The 18,817-nt window shown below is 48.1% G+C and overlaps 2 protein-coding genes across 3 annotated transcripts; one reads left to right on the top strand and one right to left on the bottom strand.

Annotated features, from left to right (window-relative positions):
- The first annotated feature begins 18 nt into the window (after window positions 1-18).
- LOC6558545 (JNK-interacting protein 1) lies at window positions 19-2,551 on the top strand. Of its 2 annotated transcripts, none has more exons than XM_032743003.2 (5): window positions 19-514; window positions 920-1,287; window positions 1,381-2,123; window positions 2,189-2,373; window positions 2,442-2,551. In XM_032743003.2, the coding sequence occupies exons 1-5, from the start codon at window positions 414-416 to the stop codon at window positions 2,512-2,514; spliced, it is 1,470 nt and encodes a 489-aa protein (XP_032598894.1). In that variant the 5' UTR covers window positions 19-413; the 3' UTR covers window positions 2,515-2,551. The 2 variants fall into 2 exon arrangements, with proteins under 2 accessions (XP_032598894.1, XP_001983298.1); XM_001983262.3 differs by having other exon boundaries at window positions 38-514; window positions 1,402-2,123.
- A 3,408-nt stretch (window positions 2,552-5,959) lies between these two features.
- LOC6557242 (PHD finger protein rhinoceros) lies at window positions 5,960-17,905 on the bottom strand. Its single transcript, XM_032743004.2, has 8 exons — window positions 17,826-17,905; window positions 17,065-17,733; window positions 16,813-17,007; window positions 16,521-16,737; window positions 16,267-16,456; window positions 15,569-16,200; window positions 10,138-15,469; window positions 5,960-10,053 (listed from the first exon to the last, which is right to left on the bottom strand). The coding sequence occupies exons 2-8, from the start codon at window positions 17,583-17,585 to the stop codon at window positions 6,401-6,403; spliced, it is 10,740 nt and encodes a 3,579-aa protein (XP_032598895.2). The 5' UTR covers window positions 17,586-17,733; window positions 17,826-17,905; the 3' UTR covers window positions 5,960-6,400.
- Window positions 17,906-18,817: the final 912 nt, after the last annotated feature.

Here is an 18,817-nt window from a genome sequence, read left to right as displayed (position 1 = left end):
AAAGAATACGAATAGAAAGGAAGGAAACAGCAAACGGATGCAGCTCCCGAAGCTCGCTTTGGTTGTAAACAAAAACAAGTTTCAAAGCACTCAGAGAGAGCGAGAGAGAGAGAGAGAGTGGAATGGAGCATGCTCCTGACAGCCGAAGCTTGAAATTTCCCAGCTAGAGGCGAGCTGACAGCATTTAGCAGTCAAGTGGACGTCAAACTGGGCTGAAGTACGCCAAGAGAAGACGTCAAAAGGAAATTATTGATTTTTGGTATCCGAAGTGAAAAAGTGTTTCGCCTGCATTTGGCCATGTAGAAAAATTGCAAAAGTCGAGAAGCAATTGCCAATTAACCAGACAGACAGCGTTAATAAATCTAGTGCAGCCCGTGTAGTTGTGTGGGTGTGGCAGCTGCGCCAACAGCGCTATGGCCGACAGCGAATACGAGGAATTCCGCAGGCCCATCTTTGAGCCACATGCATTAGCCAACACATTTGGCAAGAAGAAAACCACACATGCATTTTACTCGTAAGTAAACCCACTCGAGATGTGCTGTGAAAAATCAATGGCACTTGCCATGCATATGTAAGTGAGCTGAACACGTGTTCCTCGCCAACCAAGACCCAACTGCACATCAGGGACTTGGTCAGTCCTTGGACGACAGCTGAGCAACGGTCGAGCGCAGATGATATTATTCCTTTGAAATATATTCACCTTGGGAGAATTAAAAACATTAACCGATTTCTTTAACCTACATGTTTCTATAAGATTCAGCTAGAATCAGAATTGTTGACATTCATTTTTGTGTAATAATAATATTGTATACTGACCTCCAAGCAGATATACATATATATATATACATATACATCCATAAATATGTTCGTCTTTGTAAGCATCACATTTTCATCTAATCCCATCATTTCAACTACTCAGCCTAATACCCAACGATGATTTAGAGGATTCGCATTCCTCGAAAAGCGATGGCTCCGATCAGGAGGATGGCATTATCGACAACAAGCTGCAGCGTCAGGTGGAGGACGATGAGCTGGGCGATGGCCTGAAGGTGACGCTCTCCTCGGATGGGTCACTCGATACGAACGATTCGTTCAATTCGCACTGTCATCATCCATTGAATCATCAGGATGCCATCGGTGGCTTCATTGGCATCAATGGTATGGCGCCAACGGCTGTTGCAAATGTTGGCCCGGTAACCATTGGAGCCACCACAGAGCTGCTGACACCCGGTTCGGCGGCAACACGACGTCGTCGCAAGTTGCCCGAAATACCCAAGAACAAGAAATGTAAGTAAGCCCAAGCTGTAGAGATTAGAGATTAGTTCCCGCATGAGCCCATTCCTCGTAGTTGAAGCTAATCTACTGATGGGTTCGTTGCAGCTTCCATTCTGCATATTCTAGGTGGCCCCACAGTCGGTCAGTCCCTGGCGGATGAGATTCGCATTGGAAATGCCGGCGCTGTGGCAGGTGCAACCGGAGTGGCGCCTGCTCCACGCTCGAATCAGCAGCGTTCGTTTCTAACGCTCAAATGTGGCTATTTGCTGGATGAGGACTCCAGTCCGGACTCGGAGCGATTGCAGAGCCTGGGCGATGTGGACAGCGGTCATAGTACAGCGCATTCCCCAAATGATTTCAAGAGCATGTCGCCACAGATTACATCGCCGGTGTCCCAATCACCGTTTCCCCCACCATTTGGGGGTGTACCGTTTGGCCAGCTGGAGATGCTGGAGGCGACACATCGGGGTCTGCACAAGTTTGTGCCACGGCATCACGATGAGATTGAGCTGGAGATTGGCGATGCCATCTATGTGCAAAAGGAGGCCGAGGATTTGTGGTGCGAGGGTGTCAATCTGCGCACAGGTCGCCAGGGCATCTTTCCCTCGGCGTATGCCGTTGATCTGGACTACAATGAGTTCGATCCCACTGTGCAGCTGGTGAAGAAGGAGCGCTATCTACTTGGCTACCTGGGATCCGTGGAGACGCTCGCCCACAAGGGCACCGGTGTCGTTTGCCAGGCGGTGCGCAAGATTGTCGGCGAATATGGCACCTCACCGACGGGACAAACGTGCATCCTCGAGGTATCCGATCAGGGATTACGCATGGTCGATCGCTCAGCTCCAAATGTAAGTTGGCAGCATGCCTTAATTTATGGGAATATCCTTCCAATCTTGCCTTGCTCTTCGCACAGAACAAAAAAGAGAAGAAACCCTGCATCGATTACTTCTACTCGCTGAAGAATGTGTCCTTCTGCGCATTTCATCCAAGGGATCATCGCTTCATTGGCTTCATCACCAAGCATCCGACAGTGCAACGTTTCGCCTGTCACGTCTTCAAGGGCAACGAGTCCACTCGACCCGTTGCAGAAGCAGTCGGGTAAGTTCCTCCAAAAGCTAATCCCAATCCTAACTGCTTCATCACTTTTCTGATCTCCTTTTTTACAGTCGCGCCTTTCAGCGTTTCTATCAAAAGTTTATTGAAACCGCTTATCCCATCGAGGACATCTACATCGAGTAGAGCGCAAGTTACAAATACAAAAAGAAAACATTAAAAACTAAAGAAAAAATTAAAAGATTACTTACAAAATACCACATATATATATATAGTACTATATATTTTTTGTGTGATTATCAATAAAATCTCCAAAAATGTTTGGTCTTCGTCAAAAAGAAAAGAAAATAAGTCCGAAAATCTTAATAAGCTCACAATAGAAAAACTATCGATTTCGAAATATTTTTCCTAAATTGTTTAAAATGTAAATAATTCATTTCGGTTCGGAAAGCACAGAATATAAAAATAAAATAAAACCAATCACAAAGCAAAACACACAGCGATTAGACAATTTAAGTGTAACTCATAGAGAACCACACAAATCCGGTAAACAATAAAATTTAAAAAAAGAAAAGAAAATTCCTGAATATGCACAAACCGCTCTTAAATCAAGTCGCACCTTATAGCTACCATACTTACTTAGTTGTGCGGCCAAAGCAGTAATAAGTCTAGCAATTTCCTTCAAATCTTGCAGGCGACTAGTGCTCTTTAGAAAGTTTTGATTTATCCACAAGAGAATTAACAACAAAGAATCGCACTTACGCAAATTTTCTAGTATTACTTAATATCGAAAGCCCAATTCTAAGATGTGTAAAACAATTATATATATATATAAAGACGTTTATATATGTACTTATAAAGAAAACAGAAAGAAATATATATATATATATGTATACATATATTAAAAACAAAACTCTAGTAAATTATTTAAAAGGAATGTTTTGAGGTAAGTAAAAGGCTTTTGTTTTTTTAATAATTTATGTATAATTTCTTCTATATTTTCATATTTATGATACAACTTAGCTTTACTAGTTGGTTGTTTGTTGTTTGTTTGTTTTCTTGTTTTATTTTTACAGCTGTTTTATAAGTTTCTTTATACATATATTTCGATTTTTGAAAATGTGTACAAATGAATCATCATAATTATTTAACATACAAAAAAAGATTGTTATTTTCTGTTGTTGTTGTTTGGGTTTTTGTTTTGTTCAGTATGTTACACAATAATTATATATTTGGATTTACTAGGCATCTGCTTAGATTGTTGTTCTGCCCACAATTGCTCGAATTGCTGTTGTTGTGGTTGCTGTTGTTTGTGTTGTTGTTGTTTGTGTTGCTGTTGTAGGTGTTGTTACTCATAGACATACACACACACACACAAGACAAGACAAGTCTTACTCTAATGTACTAGCGCTATATATATATATATTTCCCTATGTAGCCCAACAGCGACTTACTAAGTCCAAGTCTGTTGCCAACAACACTTACACTTGTATCTCTCATAATAATAATCATAATAATAGTAATAGTTTATATACTATAATAATAATTTCATTAGTAATACTTATTGTTGCTATTCTATTCTCTATATATATATATATATATTCTTGATGTGTGTTCGCTTAAGTCAACTAACTGTAATTCAATTTTAGGCATATTTTTAGAGGTTGCTCGACTTACTTCAATCATTCATTACGTAATTGTTTAACCTTTCTGCAAAAAACGATTGACATCCTAATCTTATTGTTATTTATTAACTTGATACAAAAAACTTGGTCTGGTTGTTGTTGTCCTCACAAAAACAAACTCAACTCGAGAAACGAACACAAACTCTTCCAACTGCTGCTGCTGCTGCTTCAAAAACTCTAGTTTTCTATATTTGTTTAGTAACAAGTTCAGAGATTATTGCTTCATTTGTACAAAACGGCACCACATACAAAAAAAAAATATTTATCGAGTCCTTAAGTTATTCATTATTATTCAAACTGTTCAATTGTCCAAAAATTTCCACTTTCCACTTCTTGATTTTTTTGTTTTAATTGACATTTCTTTGAATGATTTCTAGTCAAGTTCCACATTTGTTCCACATTTTTTTTTGGGCTTTCGAAAGGTTTCATATCATATCATATAATATGGGATAGTTATTGTTAACCTGCATTGATGAAAAGTAATTGGTTGTGCTGGGCTGTGAGCTGTTAAGTGTAATTGTTTTGTGTTTTGTTTTGTTTTTTAAATAAGGCTTTTTTGTTTTTATTTAAATTTTTGCTAAAAACTACAATTTAAAATTAATAATCAGAATTAATTCATAATTAGATTAGAACGTAATAATAAAAAACATTTCGCGCACACATACATGCATACAGACACACAATTATTTACAAATTTTTACCTCACAAATCGATCTAAAAGTACAATTTTTTCTGAATATTTTGTGTTTGGAATAAATATTTTTTGTATGTGTATTAATTGTTTATTTTTTTGTTTTTGTTTTTAATGTATAATAGCTTTTTGTGTTGCTCTGTTTTAAAAAAAAAATAATATATGCTGATCCACAATATATATACAGTTACGCTCGATGTGATTGAAATTTTCAAGATGCAAAAAGCTTCAGATATCTAAAAATTTCGCTTAAAAGGAGAAATTTTGTTTGTTTTTTTTTTGTGGATTTTGTCAAAACTGGAATGCGCAAACACATCGAGCGTATGCTACAAATACTATATATATATATATATATATATAGTATTTTGATCCTGTGTGATTTTTCGACATGCTTTCATAAAAAAAATTGTGATAAAAAAATCGTATGACAGAAACTATAAAAACAATAACTGAGAACTATTTGTTGTAACTTTTGTTGTTTTGTTTTTGTTTTTTTTGGAGTTTTCGACACGTTGCACTTACACGCTAAAAATACAAACATTTCCCAAACGTGTTTGGGAATTACAATTTTGTGTTGTTTTTGTTGTTGTTTATGTCTAGGTATATGTTGCTGGTTGCTTTTTATATATGCACTTAGTTGCGGCCACGCCCCTCCCCCCTTGCTGGCAGCCGACTTTGATTTTCGCTAAGAACTACAATTAATGACTACAGGCTACAACTGTTAAGTGTTCTCCTTTTTCCTTTTTCTTTTTCTTTTTCTTTTTTTTTTGTTTCTGTTTTCATCTCGAATTTTTCGTCTTAGTTTTTTTTTTCTTATTTTTTTTTTTTTAACAAATTTTTTGCTAAGTTTTACGATTAATATTATATGCATTTTTCATTGTTGTTGTTTTTGTCATTTTAAATAGTTATTAATAAATAATTAAAATATATATATATGTGTGTGTATATATATATATAATATTACTTGCATTTTGTTTATGAGTAGGTATTTTTATGGAAGTGGGTTAACTAGCAGGATAACGGTTCATCTTCATCCTCATCCTCATCTCGATGAGTGACACACGTTACATAAAACCGAGCATTTTCAACTTCTTCTTCTTCTTCGTTCATGGTTCGATTATCTTCATCGTTTATCGTTAATCGTTCATCGCTGATATTTAGGCTACACATAATGCGAATCTTTTGTTAAACTTTAATACAATATTTGTAATATTCTAGACTACGCTTCTACATATATATATATATATGTGTACAGTTATATATATATACATATATATAAAATTCGCTTTAATTAAAATGTACAGTTATGCATTAGTGATTTTCTTGCTTTTGCTTTTGTAGTTCGTTAATCCTCCCGCAATGTGAGGCATCGCTGTAAATATGCTATTTATATATAGGGTATATAATATCTTGTTTGTTTGTTGTGTAGAACAAAGCTGGGGACGAGATAAAGAGAGAGTTGGGCTTTCTGTCAACTTACGAACTAACTGTACAATTTTTATATAGTTTTGGGTGCTGCTGCTTCGAGTGCTGTACAACTTTTAAAAGGGGGCACGTGGATAATAGGGGTGATTTGGGAAGGGGGTTTGGGATGGGTGTTTGGGTTTTGGTTTTGGTTTTAGGACACTTGTTGCTGCTGGAAGTAAACGATCTTTGGATTGATCGATTTAACACTTGGTCGCTCGTTCGCTGATTATCATCTAACCTCACAGTCTTTTTTCAATGGAAGTAAACCGCCGGCTCCACCACGGCTGCTGTTGTTGTTGTTATTATTATTATTATTGTTGTTGTTGTTGTTGTTGTTATTGCTGTTATTGTTGTTGTTGTTCGAGTTACTGTTGCACGAATTGCTCGAACCCGAACCACTGGCGGAGGGCAGCGAATTGTTGCTATTGTCATAGTTGCCCACATTGACGCACAGCGGCGATGTTGGTCCGGCAACCACAACAGAATTGGCTACACCAACACCACCACCAACACCACCTGTCATTGCTGTCATTGCTGAACCACTTGCACCACTCACACCACTCTCGGGCAACGAGGTTGAATCATGCACATCGGCACTCTTGCTGGAATCAATGACCAGGCAGGGCGGCGACGGAGTACTCGCATCCTTGCCCAGCAACGCTGGCGATGCATTCGCATTCTGCGAATGTGGCGTGAAACTGTTCGGCAACAGTCCACAAGGTGAGGCAACATCTGGCACCAGTGGCAGTGGCAACTCAGCAACTGCTGCTGCTGCAGGCGAGGAGACAACTGTTGTCGTTGGTGTCGCTGTTGTTGTTGTTGTCGTTTGTTCCTTGGCATCCGTTTTGGTGCCAATCACGTAGCCGCCACCAGCAGAGATGCGTGCAATTTTCATGCGCAGTGGCGCCTCCACTTGTGGCTCCTGTTGTGGCGTCGCCGTCGTCGTCGTTGTCGTCTCCGTTTTGCGCTTGTTAATCCGCAAGATGAGCTTTGGCTTCTCGCCGGGCGAGTTGCTGATGGTGTTCTCAATCAGTGTGGTTGTCATTGTGGTGCTGTGCAGACTGTTCAGCAGCAACTGTTGCTGCTGCTTGTGACGCTTCTTCTCCTTCTTGTCGCGCTTCGACTTCTTCGGCTTGACGAGCAGCGTCTCATTGTCGCCGGAGACTTCGCGTTTATTGTTACTGCTGTCGTCGCCCTTGTCAAAGGCACGCATCACCGTCTTGCGAAAGTTCATCGAGTCGCGCCTGATCTCCTCCAGCGTCGGCGTGCTGTACTTGCTGGTCAATCGCTTCTTGGGCGGACAGGCGCGTCGCGTCATCTCGTAGCTGTAGCTGCTGCTGCCACCCTCCGCACCCAGATTGAGTCCGGCTGCCAGGTTCGCATTCGTTTCACTAGCCGCTGGCAAACCTCGCAGCTTAATCATCAGCTTGGGGTGATCATCTTCGCTGCCCTCGAGCGTCTTGCTACGTCCACGTCGCTTGCCCGCACTGCTTGCCGCACCGGTCTTACCATTATCCACACTGCCCGTGCTGCAAGCGCTGCGCCGCCTGCCATCATTGCCCGCAGCACCACCAGCAACACCACCGGGAACTCCTACTCCACCGGCAGTGAGCGGCAACGAGTGCTCGTCCAGTACGGCATTGACGGCGTCCAGCGCACGCAGCTCCCTGCTGATCGAGTTCTTCTTGAAACGTTTCGAATTGGCGGCAGTTGCAGCCGTTATCTGATCCTCATCCAGCTCGCTGGCATCCGACTTGCGCATATTCTCTAGTGGCAAAGAGCCCGAGGCAGCTGGCAAGCCACACGAGCTATCATCATTCAGCGTATCCTTCTGCACCACATACAAACTGAGCAGCTCCTTCTTGCGCATACGCCGTGAATTGCCGCTAACGGAAGCGGTGCTACTTGCCACAGTCGCATTGAGTTGTGTCGTGATTGTAGTCTGCACCACCTGCGTCTGCACCAGCGAGCCACTCGAGAGGCAGCTGCTGTTCGTGGCGCTGCCATAGTGGAGATCTGGATAGGCGAGTGGTCCCTTTATCTTCAGCTTGAGCTGATTGCGTGCATCCGACAGCGAAGCCTTGGTGGTCAGCGTCGTGGTATCCGAATCTATGGACACCTCCTCGGAAGTCGCCTCCAGTGAGACCTCCATGTTGGGCACCAATTCGGGCACAATCAGTGTACTAATTGGCGCCGCTTGATTCGCCTCGCTGGAGTGGAGCGCACCACTGTTCAGCAGACTGCTGCCCGGCACCGCAGGCATGCCCGTTGCCAGGCCAACCACTCCAGTTGCACCAACCAGTTTGGTGGGTGAGCTATTATTGCTGCTGTGATGATTGTTGTTGTTATTGTTGCTGCTGCTGGTGCTGGTGTTGGTTGTGCTGTTGTTGTTGCTGGTGGTTGTGGTGGTGCCCGTGGCACGCAATGCGGATTGAAATTGTCGCTCATCCTCCTCATCGAATTCGCTGAGCGTCTGATCCGCCGTACCCGAGTCGAAGGCACCCAGCAGATTGTTTTGGTATGCCTCCTGGGAGGCGGTGCTGTGCGGTGCCTCAAAGCCCAGGTTATAGGTGCGCATATCCACGGGACCCGGCAGCACTGGTTGCAACAGCGGCGGCTGTGCTTTGTTCTGTCCGCGCAGCTTGCAACTTGAGTAGCTGGTGGTGGTTGCACCACCGCCCGTTGCTCCTGCTGCTGCTGCCGCCGCCGCTGCATTGGGTGCCGTACGCAGCTCGAAGCTGCGTCGACGCAACGATTGCAGATTCTCCACACCTGGTCCGGCCAGCTCATCGTCGTAGTTGTTGAACTCGAAGGGGGTGCCAACCAGATTGTTAACGATGTGCGTATTGCTGCCATAATCGGACATTGGTGGCGGCAGTGGCAGCATTGCGCTTGCCGAACTTCCGCCCCGACCACGACCCCGGCCCCGACCACGTCCACGAGTGCCAGCTGCGGCGCCACTGCCACGTGGCGCACGCTGACGCAACTTGCCCGTCAACGTGTGCGTCAACGGATCGTATTTGGCGGGTGTGGCAGGTGTTGTTGCTGCAGCTGTGGCAGCAACAGCGGTGGGCGTGACGACAGGTGTAGCTGGTGGATGCAAAGCAGGTGATTTGCCGGGTGACTTGCCCTGCGGCAGCTGTGGAGATTTGTGTTGCTGCTGCTGCTGCTGCTGTTGTTGCTGCTGCTGTTGCTGCTGTTGTTGTTGCTGCTGCTTGTGCTGCTTGGAATTGATTCTGCGTTTGCTGGGCGAGATGTTGTCCTTACTGGTGGGCAGTGGTAGAGGCGTGGGTACGGGCACCGTTACTGGTAAGGGCAGCGGTACCGTTAACGACTCCAACGGCACTGGTTGCACCATCGGCGTCAACTGTTGCTCGGCACAACTGCCGAGCATTCCGCCCGGATAGCTGCCATCCACCGGTGAGGTCAACTGATATTGATGATTGGGCGTTGTGGTCAACGTCAGATTGGGCGTGGCATACGGCGTGCTCACATACGGAGTGGCCGGCTGCGAACCGTACAACACTTGACTGGAGGATTCAACAACAGGCTGCTGCTGCTGCTGCTGTTGTTGCTGCTGTTGTTGCAACAGTGCTGTAAATTGTGGATAAATGCTGCCATTGAATTGGGCATTCGGCGTCCTTTGCTGATGTGTTGGCGTCGTCTGCTGCTGCTGCTGTTGCTGATGCTGTGCATTGCTGTTGTACATGGACATGGGATCAATGCCGTTAACCAGCGGCGTATGACTGCCAAAGGAGGCGACACTTGCATTTCCACTATTATTGTTGTTGTTGTTGCTGCTGGCGCTGTTGTTGTTATTGTTGTTGTTGCTGCTGCTCGAGTTGGCTGCTGCTGGCAGCGTTGTTGTCGCCGCTGCTGCTGCTGCAGTTGCTGCTGTTGGTGCACTAACCGCTGCCGCTCCATAGCTATTGTAGTAGCTCTTGTCCAGCTGCTGGGCCAACTGACTCGGCGGCTGATCATTCGACTCGGAGACGGAGCTGGGCGAACTGCTGCGTCGGGCGGCAATCAAATCATTCTCATTCCAGCGCTGCATGCGTCCAAATGGCGACTGCATTCGTGTGTTTTCATCGTAGTCACTCAATTTGCTGTTGTTGCCACCGCTGGGCAGCTGCGATGAGGGCGTCTGCGCTGGCAGTGCACCGCCTGGCGTTGAGCCCACATAGCTGCTGAGGCTGTTCTTGACGGCAGCCGCTGCCAGATCGACAAAGTCGGGCGTCGGCGTTGGCGTTGTTGCCGCCGTCGCCACTTGTTGTCCATTGCTTGCTTTGAGGAGTTGCTGCTGCTGCTGTTGTTGTTGTTGCGGTGTTTGTGGCGAGGATTTGTTGAGGTAACAGCTGAGCGCTGCCTGGGTGGCCTGATAGTTGACATTTGCGTAGGCCAGATTGTTGTTGCTGGTCGCATTTGTGGTGGGCGTGGCATTGGGTGTATTTGTCAAACTATTCGCATAGCTGCCGCCACTGTTCGCGGTCAGCGGTGAATCCTTGATGGTCATCTGACTGGCCACCGAATTGGGTGCCGAGCTGCTAAACAAACAACTTTGCACCTGCTGCTGAGCTTGGTGTTGCTGCTGCTGTTGTTGCTGCTGCTGCTGCTGTTGTTGCAGCTCCTTTTGGGCGAGTATAATATCCTCGGGATCGGCTGCATTGTGAAAGGGAAACACGGATGGGATGGCGGGTGTGGGTGGCAACAGATCCATTGGCTCCTTGCACTCATCGGCCACCGCTTTGCGTTTTGTCTTTCTCAGTTTCTCGACAAGATTGCGTGTGGCCAGTGTGCTGTCCTCCTCGATGCAACTGTTGCTGTTGCCTGCAGCATGCAGCAGACTGGTCATGGGTCCCGAATTCGGTGGATTGAGCACCTGAGCAACGCTGGCCATGTTGGAGGCATAATTATTTGCATATTTGCTGTCCTCCATTTCGAGAATGGCATCCACAATGGGCTGATGCGCTGCATCCAGCTCCAGGGCGGCACAGGCAGATGGCGGTGGTGGTGGCGGCGGTGCAGGAGCAGCAGCTGCAACTGGAATTGCAACTGGAATTGCAACTGGAACGGGTACTGCAAGTGGAACCACAACGGGGGGCTCCGGCAATTGTAGCTCCTGCGGCGTCTGCTGCTGCTGCTGCTCCGCCGAATTGGAATTCGAGTCGAGCTCAATAATCTCGGGAGGTTCGGGTGGTATCACTGTTACCGCTGGGGATGATGTGGATGCAGAATATTTGCTGGCATTCGCCAGCTCATTCTTGCGCTCCTCCTCCAGTTCACGCACCATTTCCATCTCATTGAGCAGATGCTGGGTGTGATGTGTGTGCTCCTCCTCCTCATCCTCGTCGCGCGTTCGTCGCCGTCGCCGTCGGGAACGCCAGCGATTGCTGCGTCTGCGTTCGCTGTGCTCACTGCCCGCCGCCTCGTCATCGTCGTCGTCATCGTCATCATCGTCGTCGGACAACTCATCGTTCGAGGGCGTCGGCGTTGGTGAGGCGGGCAACGGTGCAGCTGGCGGTCGCTCATCAATGTCGGCGCTCAGCTCTGCCAGCTTGCTGGCATTCGCCGAGAGCTGGGTGTGCGTGGGTGCGGTGGTCAACTCCTCATCAATATCCATGGGCTGCTCACCGGCCTCGTTGGCGGGCGCCGGTGTAATCAGTGTTGCGGCAGGCGCAGGCGCTGACGCTGGCTCAACAATGGGTTCTGCTTCGGCTTGAACTGTGGCTGGGGCTGCTGGAACCGCTTGGCTTGGCTCCGGCGCCAACTTAGACGGCGTGGGAGTTGCTGTTGAAGTTGCTACTGCTGGCGCTGCGTTGTTCAGCTGCTGCTGCTTCTTATCCAGCAGCTTGTCTAGTGCACTCGTCGTTCGTCCCGTTGCCGCCTTGCGTTGCGCTATCTCGTGCTCCAGATTCGGTGGCGTCTTCTTCGGTGATTCATCGGCGCGTGATTTGCGCCTGTTGACAGCGGCAGCTGTTGTTGTTGACTTTTCTGACGAGGATTTGGGCGCTAGGGGCACTGCAATGGGTGAGGGTGGTCGCGATTTGGAATTGCGTGTTGCCCGCTTGCTCAGCTGCTCGGGCGCTGCTTGTTGCTTGTTGGACACATCGTCTAGCGAGGATTTGCGTCGCTGGGCTGCACTTAATTTGGCTGAGACAACGGCTGAGGAAGCTGGCGTAATCTTTGGACTCACTTCCGGCACGGCTTTGACGGGCGTTCTCTTTGGCGATTTATTGGTAGAATTCTGACGTGTTCTGCTGGCCAGCGGAGTCGCTGTATGCGGTTTATCCAGCGATTTGCGCGGCGAACGCTTTGGCACCGTCGATGAGGAACTGGCCGCTGAGGTTGTTGTTGCTGCTGCTGCTGCAGTTGCTCCAACTGCTGCTGTGGCTGCTGGTTTGCGCTTCTCGGGCACTGCATCGCTATCGGAGTCCGAATCGCTGGCGCTGCCGCTGCTGGAACTATCGCTGTTGCTGCTCGAATTGCTGCTGCTGCTGTCGCTATCACCGGAACTCGAACTGGACAGATTGGGCGCTGCGATGCTCTGCTTGACGGGCGTAATCAGCTCCTTGGGTCGACGCTTTTGTGTCTCTTTGAGCGAGGCGCGTCGCGCAGGTGTTGTGGTTTGCTGCTTGGCTGCAGGAGCTGTTGCTTTAGGTGGTGTTGTTGTTACGGATGTTGCTGCGGTTGCTGTTGTAGTTGCTGTTGCTGCTCCACTTGTTACTGCCTCATCGCTCTGTGTGTCGAGGTTGGATTTGCCCAAGGCGGCACCGCTGCTCTTCAGCTGCTCGGCAGCCTTTTTGGCCGCTTGTCGCTGTGGCACATACGAAACGGCAAAGTTTTGCAGCTTGGCCACCTCATTATTCCGCGCTGCAGCAGGCGTGGATGTCGATGTTGTTGTTGCGGGTTTCTCTTTTTCCTTTTCCTTCTCCTTTTCTTTCTCCTTCTCCTTCTCTTTCTCCTTGTCCTTTTGCACCTTCGGTGGTCTGCCGCGTTTCCCTCGCTCTGCTGTTGTTTCCGCACCCGCTGATTTGCCCGCTGCCTTTTGCAGCTCCTTCGGCCGCGTTGCTTTATCCTCTGCCGCCAGCCGCGAGGCAGTTTCCTTTGCCTTACTCTTGGCGCCACTGTTGCTGTTGCTGCTGCTGTTGGCATTGGCACTGGCTGCGCTTGGTTCCGGTTCGCGTAGACGTTCGCTGGCATCGGGCAGCGCTGTGGCGAGATTCGTAGAGATGCGCATATTCTCGGAGGCCTTTTTAGCCGCTTGACGTTGTGGCACCACCAGCAGATCCACAGCTGAAAAGGCGGCTGTTGCATTGCTCTTCTTAGTGTTGGCTTTGGCTTTGCTTGTTGCAGCTGTTGCTGCTGTTGTTGCTGCTGTTTTTGCTGATGCTGCTGTTGCAACTGGTGTTGCTGTTGCTGCTGCTGCCGCTGCTGTTGTACCTGGCACAAACTCCTTCATAGCCGCCTTAGTGCGTATCGTTTGTTGATTTTGTGAATCGCTCACATTGCTCTCCACAGCCGCCAGTTCCATCTCCTCCTCCACCTCGTCGTCGTCCTCGTCGGCCTCCTCCCGCTGCGACACCGTCGACGTGGAGCTATCGGAATCGGAGTAAATGTGCTGCGCCAATTTGCGACTTGTTGCTGCTGTTGTCGCACTATTCGCTGCTGCTGCTGTTGCTGTTGCGGATGTCATAGCTGTTGTTGTTCGCGCATTGTTGTTGGCGCTGCCTGGTTGAGTGCGCGAATTTCGCGAATCGGCGAGCTTCACCGGCAGCAGCTCCTCGCTTTCATCGCTGGACAGACTGCCGGCGTCCCGTTGACGCATCTCCTTGTCCATCTGAGCAAGGCCACGTGTCGCTGTGGACGCTGCTGTGGATGCAGTTGCTCCATTACTCGCAAGCTTTCTTCTTGCCGTTGTTGTTGTGGTTGCTGCTGTAGCTGTTGTGCTATGCTTTGACTTAGTTGCTTGGACTTTGGCAGGTACTGCTGACTGCTTGCTGCTACTGTTGACACGCTTCCGTTCGACGGTCGGATGACGCTCATCTTCATCGCTGGAGGAACTGCTGCTGCTTGTCGCCGCTGATCGGGCATCGGCAGACGCCGCAGAAGCACGCGCAGCTGCCTCACTTTGACGTCGCTGCCGCTGCTTCTGTCGCTGCTCAACGCTCCTCGCATACGATTGCTTTCGACTCGGTTTACTAGCTGCTCCCGCTCCCGTACCCGTTCTCGCTCTTCCACTATGGCTATCGGTGGCGGAATCACTGTTGCTGTTCGAAGACGAGGAACTGCTGCTGCTGGCACCATCACTTCGACTCCGACTCCGACTGCGACTCCGGCTGCGACTTCGGCTGCTGCTCCGACTACTGCGCGCCGAGCTGGAATCAGCCGATGATGAACTGCCGCTAGACGTTGGGGCGGACGCAGCCGCAACAGCTGCTGATTTAAGTGGATGCGATTTATTATGGTGGCTCGACGACGACGACGTTGTCGTTGTTGTTGTCGTTGCTGCCTTGTCACTCTTTGAGGCACGCCTCCCCGCACACGGCATCGCCGTGGACGCCGTTAATGGCGCCCTTGGCGAGCCACGTGGCTTGGCGGCCTTATTTGCGGCCGATGTTGTTGTTATTGCACCATTGTTGAGTTTCTTTTTGGGCGAACCCTTCGCCGTTGCAGCAACCGTCTGCTGTTGCTGCTGCTTGCGCTTGTTGGGCGATTGGGAGGCGCGTCCACGTGCCTGCACCTTGCCCATCAGCTGCTCCAGTATGTACTCCAAGCTCTTGTACTGCGCCGGCACAGTTAACTGATCCGCTGAGCTGTAGAAGCGATCGTACAGCGTCGGTCCATCATTCGCATAAATGATCGCTTCTGTATTGAGTGCGGGTCGTTGCAAATCCTTCTGCTGCAGCTGCTGCTGTTGCTCCGTTGTGCTTTGGTTGCCCTGCTGCACGGACTCATCGAGCACGCCGAGCTGCTTGTAGAATACCTGCTCGCGCAGCTTGAACAACGAACGCGAAAGTTTCTCACGCCTACTAACCATATAGCAGAGATTGCGCACACGCTCCAAGTCCTGTCGCAGATGCACAACCAGCTTGTGATTCTCCATATCTTGTTGCTCCTGCTTGCGTGCCAGCATCTCCACATCCTCCGATTTGGGCGGTATGAGTTCGCGATTGTGTCGCGATTTACGCTTCAGCTTCCAATAGTTGTAAATGGCTTCGATTGCATCCTCGTCCACGTCGAACAGATGGCAGCTAATGTCATTAATATTCACATGCTTATCAAATTCCGCCTCCACCTCCTGCAAGGTTTTAAAAAAATTATAACATAAAATTATAATATATAATATATAGTAGAGTTTAAGCAAACAAGAAATGTCCAAATTCGATCCTTGACTCACCTGCAATCGGAGCGCTCGCGCCTGATTGCGCTCCTCGGAGGTCATGTCGTTCTTGCGATGTTGTTTGCGCCTGCGATGATCCTCACCCTTGGCGCCCGCCGTATGATGCTCATCGCCCTTTGACGTTGAATGGCTAGCGAGTTTGTTGTTGTTGTTCTTCTGCAAGCAGCTGGAGGCTGCTGCAGCAGCGGCGGAGGCAGATGTGTGCGAAGAGGAGGCACCCTCCTTTTTGCCCTTGCTCATGCTATGCTTTTGACAATACGAACGCAGCTTGACACCATCCTCCGAGTTGCCCTCCTCGATGATGGCACGCATCTCGAGTCCGTGCTGGAACGCACAGGTGACATGGTACGCAGTCTTGCACGTCTTCACCGAACACTGTATACAGCTGCCGACACGCTCGCGACAAAGTACACAGATCAATGCCCAGCGACTGTGCGGAATGCTTGAGATTTTTGTTATCGGCTCCATGCGATCCACACAGCCAATGCTCACTTCCGGTATCCATAAGGCGCACGAGACATGCGCCCAATGTTTGCCTGATTTGTTGGATTTCATCGCGCCGCCCTTATTCGGACAGAGCACACAGTCCGGCTTGATGCCCATGGAGCAGGTGCGACAAAGCCATTGGCCTGCAACACAACACAATCAATCATTGAGTAAGAGTTGGAATAAGACTAAGTTCTGTTCAAGTTTACCTGATGGAATCGCTGTAATGCCGTAACAAGCCTGATGCACGCAGATGTTGCAATTATCACAGAATACCATTTCGTTGGCCTCCTCGGAGTCGGGCGAGCGACAAACATCACATATAACATTCTCATCAAACTCAATACCCAGACCCTCCTCCTGCTTAAGTATGACCTGAATCTGTTCCCAGCAGCGCACCTGTTAACAATACACATTAGTTTTGAGTTTACATTCGTTATTCTGGCTGGTAACAGGTATTCACCTCCAGCTCCTCGATGACGCGCTCGAATTGCGTTTCATTGATGGGAAATGCGCCGCATTGGGCACGATCGCCATTGTAGAGACGCAGCCAGGACTCATCGATGGGATCAATGTCATAGGCACATGTGTTCTCCGCCAGGGCAACAACATTCGTCAGACAATGCAGATCCGGCGAGTAGTGTTCGTCTTTGGTGATGCGCAGGAAACGATTTTTTGGACTGTAAATGTAAATGAGAATCGATTATATGTATATAGAAACATGCATAGATAATAGAAGCACGTGTGCAACTCACAGTTTAAAGTCATGCGCTGGCGACACTATCGGCTCGGACAGCACATAGACACATGGCTCGGGCAGCGAATCGGGATTGACTGGCACCTGTACGCCCTTCTCCCATTCCTGCTTCCACTGATCGGTTACAATTAGATACTCATAGTTTGCTAACGGCTCTGAGTCTGGCAATTTCATTGCGCTAATGAGATCCTTGCTAAAATGTTAAATATATCAGTAATAGATCTATATAGATTTTGTATAGACAGCTCACCGATAGAGTTCCGCTGGCGCCTCTGTGGAGCTGCGATTGTAGATGCTCGACATTTTAATATCCGCGACGGATCGTGCTTGCCACGCGCTGCTGCTGCTGTTGTTGTTATTGTTGTTGTTGTTGATATTGCTATTGCTGCTGTTGCTGCTGCTGCTCTGCGATTTACTTTTGCTGGCCATCTTGGCCTTGCCCGGCAGCTTCGATGTTGACTTGGCCTGCTGACTACTGCTTTGTTGCTGCTGCTGCTGCTCCTGTGGCTCCAGCAGCGCAGGTCCTTTGGCAGGGACAACTGCTGGTGCTGCTGTTCCACTTGTTGTTGTTGTTGATGCGGATGTTGTTGCTGTTGCAGTTGCGGCTCCATTGGGCGGACGACCTTTGCGTCGCTTTGTGGGCGGCGGTTGCGGTTCAACATCTTGTCGCTGTTGCTGCTGCGGCGGCTGCAACTGCAGCTGTTGCTGTTGTTGCTGCTGCGGCGTCTGCTGCTGCTGCTGCTGATTACCGCGTTTACCTCTTTGTGACATTTTTCATTGGTGTTGTGTTTTGTGTGTACGATTTTCTTAGTATTTGTAATATGTGTGTGTGTGTGTGGGTGTGTTGTTTGGGTTTATCCGTCGAGGAACCGTCGGTGTTCCCTTGTGCTACTTTGACCTCCCGCGTGCCAAGTGCGACCTGCAGACAGGATGCGGGTGATGATATGGTGTTGGGGGTGGGAAAAGATTTGAATTAATTAAATGATTCGGATTTATTTATTGATTTCTTACTACATGCTTAAGGCCACAACTGGCGACACCACAACCACACAGCCGGTTGTTGTTGCTGCTGATGTTGTTGCTGAGGATGCCTCTGCTCGTTGCTGCTTCTGCTGCAGTTGTTTTTATTTATAATTGTATTACACTTGCAATATATATTATTGTTATTATTATTATTCTTGTTGGTGTTGTTGTTTTGGTGATTGTGCTGCTGCTGCTGGCGCCCGTTGAACATGGGAGCCGCTGCCGCTGCACCAGCACTAATCCTGAGTAGCGCCGCCACTTTGCAGTCTGTGTGCCGTTCGTGCACTGGCAATATAAGCAATATAATGCCGCGCTACCGCTCCCCTCTCTCTCACTCCCCTTCGTTTGTGTCTCCCTTTGCTTTTTGTTTTCGTTTCGTATTCTTCTCTTGATTATTTTTGTTGTTGTTTTTTTGTTGCACAGTTTTTTTGGGAGTCAACCTTTGTGATTTGTGATACACGCACGCCTAAACGAAATGCACAGTTAATTTTATTCTGCTATCAATTTCAGTTTTTGTGAATTTGCAAAAAAAAATTCTTTCGCTGTACATTTTCTATGCATTTTTCGTCACAAAAAATACACACAAAAAAACTGAAACTGATGGTCAAAAGGAAAATAGAAAATCGCGTTTGCCTCAAACAAAAGCTGGCAAATGCAACACGCCACACAACATTAAATGCCATCCGAATCTATCTATCTCGCACGCTCGTTTTAAGGGCGCGCGCATTGGCGATATAGGTGCGAGCGAGAGGCAGGTGGCGTGCGTTTTACAGCTGCCAGCTTTTGTGCAAACGTCTTTTTCCGCTCCTCAGTGCCCTCCCCCGCCCCTTCCCTTCTCTTCTCTTCTCTTCTCTTCCTTCATTCATACACACACATTCGATTCGACGTTTTTGCACCTTTTTTCTTACTTTTTTTTTATTGTAGTAATATTATTTGTTTTGGCAAATTGCACATTTTAAGAATGTATATGAAATGATGAC

The sequence above is a fragment of the Drosophila grimshawi genome, unplaced genomic scaffold (genome assembly GCF_018153295.1).
Source record: "Drosophila grimshawi isolate 15287-2541.00 unplaced genomic scaffold, ASM1815329v1 contig_44, whole genome shotgun sequence".
Taxonomy (NCBI): Eukaryota; Metazoa; Arthropoda; class Insecta; order Diptera; family Drosophilidae; genus Drosophila; species Drosophila grimshawi.
The sequence above is the reverse complement of the archived record's forward strand: the minus strand, read 5'-3'. Positions and strand labels throughout refer to the sequence as shown.

Coding starts and splice junctions, on each gene's coding strand:
- LOC6558545 (XM_032743003.2), top strand. CDS start 414: ATGGCCGACAGCGAATACGAGGAATTCCGCAGGCCCATCTTTGAGCCA. Junction 1,288..1,380: donor AATACCCAAGAACAAGAAAT/GTAAGTAAGCCC, acceptor GGTTCGTTGCAG/CTTCCATTCTGCATATTCTA. Junction 2,374..2,441: donor CCCGTTGCAGAAGCAGTCGG/GTAAGTTCCTCC, acceptor CCTTTTTTACAG/TCGCGCCTTTCAGCGTTTCT.
- LOC6557242 (XM_032743004.2), bottom strand. CDS start 17,585: ATGTCACAAAGAGGTAAACGCGGTAATCAGCAGCAGCAGCAGCAGACG. Junction 17,008..17,064: donor GCGCCAGCGGAACTCTATCG/GTGAGCTGTCTA, acceptor TTAACATTTTAG/CAAGGATCTCATTAGCGCAA. Junction 15,470..15,568: donor CGCGAGCGCTCCGATTGCAG/GTGAGTCAAGGA, acceptor AAAACCTTGCAG/GAGGTGGAGGCGGAATTTGA.